This window comes from Alosa sapidissima, chromosome 11 (assembly GCF_018492685.1).
Source record: "Alosa sapidissima isolate fAloSap1 chromosome 11, fAloSap1.pri, whole genome shotgun sequence".
Taxonomy (NCBI): domain Eukaryota; kingdom Metazoa; phylum Chordata; class Actinopteri; order Clupeiformes; family Clupeidae; genus Alosa; species Alosa sapidissima.
This window is the reverse complement of record NC_055967.1, coordinates 34,984,089-34,989,088: the sequence shown is the minus strand read 5'-3', so window position 1 is coordinate 34,989,088 and position 5,000 is coordinate 34,984,089. Positions and strand designations below refer to the sequence as shown.

General features: G+C 43.5%; 1 protein-coding gene across 5 annotated transcripts in view; it reads left to right on the top strand.

The window, feature by feature from the left end:
• The window catches only part of tbxas1 (thromboxane A synthase 1 (platelet)), a 75,758-nt gene that overhangs the window by 19,724 nt on the left and 51,034 nt on the right, over positions 1 to 5,000 (top strand). For all 5 annotated transcript variants that reach the window (XM_042110957.1, XM_042110959.1, XM_042110960.1 and 2 more), the window contains one exon: positions 3,547 to 3,640. In XM_042110957.1, the coding sequence (XP_041966891.1) occupies positions 3,547 to 3,640 (94 nt within the window). The remainder of the gene's footprint in view (positions 1 to 3,546; positions 3,641 to 5,000) is intronic.

The window sequence follows — 5,000 nt, the reverse complement described above, 5'->3', positions numbered from 1 at the left end:
ACGGAATGCATAGACAGTATTTTGTATGATGGAACCATGGCAATAAGGCTTATTCAATTCAGCTAAAATGAAATGAAATGAAATGTGCTGAGGTAAGAGGGAGATGGAGAGAGTGAGAGAGCAAAGAGGTGGAGAGAGAGATGAAAGATGAGTGTTTTGACAAACTCAGAGGGCACTAGAGAGACACAGGCAGAGCAGGCAGGCAAGCAGGTAGACAGACACACCTTGTCCACACTCATGAAGGTATCAGACAATCCAGCGGAAATGACGACAATCACGGCCTTAACACACACAAGAACACCACATGCATTCTCATATCCACACACACACACACGCACACACACACACCAGGAGCTCCACTGGAACTCCATGACAACCCCCCCATCTGCTTTCCCATGTGAGGCCAATCGCTCCCTGCCAGAACACCTTGGTGACACATGACATCATAAAGAACTTACCTTGGTGACACATGACATCATAAAGAGCTTGAAGAACTCTCGTGTGCGGATCACCATGACGCCATCTCTCACAGACAACACAAGCATCCTGTTCACAGGTTCTGTCACCCCTGTCCCCCACTCACACACACACACACACACACACACACACACACACACAGACACACACACACACACACACACACACACATACACACACATCTCTAAGGAACCCTATGATGTCAGCCCCCGGACTGAACTGTAGTCATAAACTACATTTCCCCGAAAGGCTTTTTAAAGGATTTTATTTCTCCCAGAACTGAAAGGTCAGAACAAGCTTGCGCTCCACAGCTTGCAGTCTAGAATGACCCCCTTAGTGGAGCAGAGTGGCACAGAAATATTACTGCTAATCACGGGTAGGAATTCATCAGTCGTTTTTAAAGTCAACCGGCCAAAAATTCCTGAACAATGAGCAACTTTTAATTACTTAAGTAATTAACACATAAATTGTACAATTAGCATGTACTAAAACCAGAACTTGCAAGACAAGGAGAACACTACTGCTCCTTGAAGATCTCGGAGGTGGATTGAAGTAGCTTTCAGCGAGTGCTCAATTTGGTTTATTTCTGAACCCTTTTGTGGGAAGAACCCTCTGAAAGGATCTGCAGCAAACCATGCAGGCCAACACACTGCTGCTCTCCCTTTTTAATTCACAAGGTCATCTGATGTCATGTCCTTCATCTGTGTGTGTGTGTGCGTGTGCGTGTGCGTGTGCGTGTGTGTGTGCGTGTGCATGCATGCGTGTGTGTGTGCGTGTGTCTTTATAACCTCCCTTCTGGAGAGCCGTTGTCAAATTTTCATAAAAGTTCTAGTATGCCCCCTCAGCGCAGCCTGTCCAAATGGCTGGATCATGTGAGCCCGTCCCTGTCTGTCTGCCTGCCTGCCTGTCTGTCTGTCTGTCTGTCTGCCTGCCTGTCTGCCTGCCTGGCTCCATCACTGCAGCTAAGTTCATTGCTATTAATCCCCAGGGTTGTCCCCCTAGCGCCCACAGCACACGGTCCGCTCGCCTGCGCCTGCCTGTCCTCACGTGTCTGTCTGTCTGCCTGTGTTGGCCTGCCTGTCCTCACGTGTCTGTCTGTCTGCCTGTGTCGGCCTGCCTGTCCTCACATGTCTGTCTGTCTGCCTGTGTCGGCCTGTCTGCCAGTAATCACAGCAGTCGGCTGAAATGAGTTTCTATTTCAGATGTGTTTTAATAGTGTGGCTAACGCGCCGCGCTGAAATCTGATCATTAATATGCTAATGAAGCTCTCTGCAGGGGTGAACACTTAGGTCAGACTGATCGCTCTGTGTGTGTGTGTGTGTGTGTGTGTACAGCATGTGCTTGCATATGTAGGGAGTGTTTGTATGCATCGATTTGAATTCACATCTGTGCTTTTGAATCTGTGTGTTCTTGTTTGATGATGACATGCACAGTATTGCACTAGAGTATTCCAACTAGGATGACAGCCATCTTTCAGAGAACCCCCGAGAAGAGCTCAAACCAAACAAAGGCTCCTGCTTCGACTGACACACACACACACACACACACACACACACACACACACACACACACACACACACACACAGAGAAGAGCTCAAACCAAACAAATGCTCCTGCTTCGAATGACACACACACACACACACACAGAGAAGAGCTCAAACCAAACAAATGCTCCTGCTTCGACTGAGTGTTTTGGTATGGTCATCTCCCCACCACTCGGAGGTCTCTTTAGAGCGCATCTGATTGGAAGACGTCTGAGTGGTTTGGAAACCCTATCATATCTCTTGTGAAACTGCGAGAAATTATCCCTTGTAGGCCTGTCATCTTAAAATACACACAGGGGCAGTAATACACACACACACACACACACACACACACACACACACACACACACACACACACACAGTATCTATCTATGCACAGATGAACACACTTATACATTCTCTCTATCTCTCTTTCTCTCACTCTCTCTCTTTCACTCTCTGTCTCACTCTTGAATTTCCCCTTGGGGATCAATAAAGTGTCTGCCTGTCTGTCTGTCTGTCTGTCTCACTCACACACTGAAATACACAGTCTTGTCAGTTGTTTTTGTGCAGGTTTTGACTGCGAGCTCAGTGACTTTACCGGGCTTTGTTCTCTTTCTGAGTCTGACGTAATGGCAGCATTTTGAGAGTTACGCACACAGACACAACCGCACGCTAGGTTTTAACTGATTTCTGGTTACATACTCTTTGTTATTGTCAGGGAGTTTTGCAAAGCATATGTGTATTATGCCCCAAAATGCTGTCACGACACACAAACAGACACACACACGAACGGCACCCCGATATACACACAGACATGCACACCCTAAGACAAACCTGAATGATATCCCACGAACACACAAGCGAATGACGTATCCTACCATTTCCCAAGATGCACCTCAAAGTCTGCTACAACAATGTGATGGAAGTACTGCTTTGTCAGCAGAAGGTGTGTGTGTGTGTTTGTTTGTGTGTGTGTGTGTGTGTGTGATTGTTTGTGTGTGTGTGTGTGTGTGTGTGTGTGCGCATGCGCGTGTGAATAATGCATAGCTAGTGAGTCTAACTCAGGAAATAAAGCCTTACCCTCGAGCCACCACAACCTACTTGTGTCTCAGTGTGTACTGTATGTGTGTGAGTGTGTTGTGCTCCGCTTAAGAAACTATACTTAAGCTATGCTTCTGCTTTATTACTTAATGATTTTATTTGCTCCATTCATTTCTTTCTTTCTTTCTTTCTTTCTTTTTGTCTTTCTCTTTTTCTCCCTCTCTTTCTCTCCCTCTCTCTGTGCATGCTCACCATCTTCAGATTAGTTGAATTGAGTGGATAGTGGATAGTGGTAGAATACACCTTTTGCCAGGACATGGACAATGTGTCACTGTTCAAGGTCCATGGATCCAATTCTAATTCAGATCAAATCAAATCCTCCAATTGTGTCTGTGGATGTTTTTGGCGAGGCTGTGTTTGACTGGTGATGTGGACTGATCGTTAAAATGGATTTTGAGAATTTTTTTATAAAAAAGTGTCCTTCTCTCTCTCTCTCTGGCAGGTATTCTATATACCCATACTCGGTTCTGGAGCGTTGTGGCGTGCGACACCCGAAACCCATGCCTTTCTTTGGGAACCTAATGCTGTTCCGACAGGTAAGATCCACTTCCTGTTTAACATTTCTCTAAACAAATGCCTGAGGAACTTGTACAACATCCCTTTATAAAACAATCAAAAACATTTAATTGTCTCTATGCTTTGAGGTCTATTTGAAACATTCATTCATTGACTTTCAGCCATAGTCATAGAAAATACTCATGTAGGCTTTATAGATTGATTGGTTAACTGACACCATCCCAGGTATAGAGAGGTCTGTCAAACACGCGTATTGCACTTGAACACATGACGTCCAGAAATGAGTCCCCTCAGGGAGGCGAAACAGAAGCCTTCGCGTTCCTACCAGTGGGCAAACAAACACCTTTGCGTTCCTACCAGTGGGCAAACAAACACCTTCGCGTTCCTACCAGTGGGCAAACAAACACCTTTGCCCGGGTGTGCATCCTCTGAACACACCAAAACTGTTGCACAGAACACAACTCTGTCCACATGCACATTGGATCTGCATGAGTCGCTGCACATGTGTATGTGCACACAGTATGTAGCTATTAAATTCCCTATTGTGCACATGCACAAGATATTACATATCTGACATATACATACTGTATTGTATACACATGCACATACATACACTGCCGGTCAAAAGTTTGGAGTCACTGAAAAATTTCCATTCCACTTCATTATAGACAGAATACTGGTTCAGTTGCATTGTGAGTTCAGTTGCATTGTTTTTTAATCAGAGCAGCAGTTTTCAGATTACATTATGTGCTTACATAATTGCAAAAGGGTTCTCGACTGTTGTAGAAAGAAATGGCTGATCTTTAATGCAATATCTACATTGCCCATTATCAGCATCCATTCATCCGATGTTCCAAAGGCACATTCTGTTTACTACTAATCTGATATCATTTTAAAAGGCTAACTGGGAAAACATTGGAGAACCCTTTTGCAATTATGTAAACACATAATGTAATCTGATCTGATGTAATTACCTTGATTAAAAAAAAAAACAATGCAACTGATCTCAGCTGGTCTATAATGTGACCCCACATTTTTGACCAGTAGTGTATATGAAAAATCGTAATGCTGCTTATTGCATAGTTTTACTATACCGGCAAGTGACTTGTTAACTTGGATTCAATTCAATGTTATTTACATAACATAAGGACCTGTACAGAGCTCCAACTTTCTACGCGATCATTGATCCCCTTGAGCAAAAGCGCTCCATTAGTAGGAAGAGACCAAGTCAAGTCAAGTCAAATTTATTTATATAGCACATTTCAAAGCAATAGCATTGCACCAAAGTGCTTTACATAAAATAATAATAATAATAAAAATAATAATAATAATAATAAAAATAATAATAATAACAATAATACATATACATACATATAAACA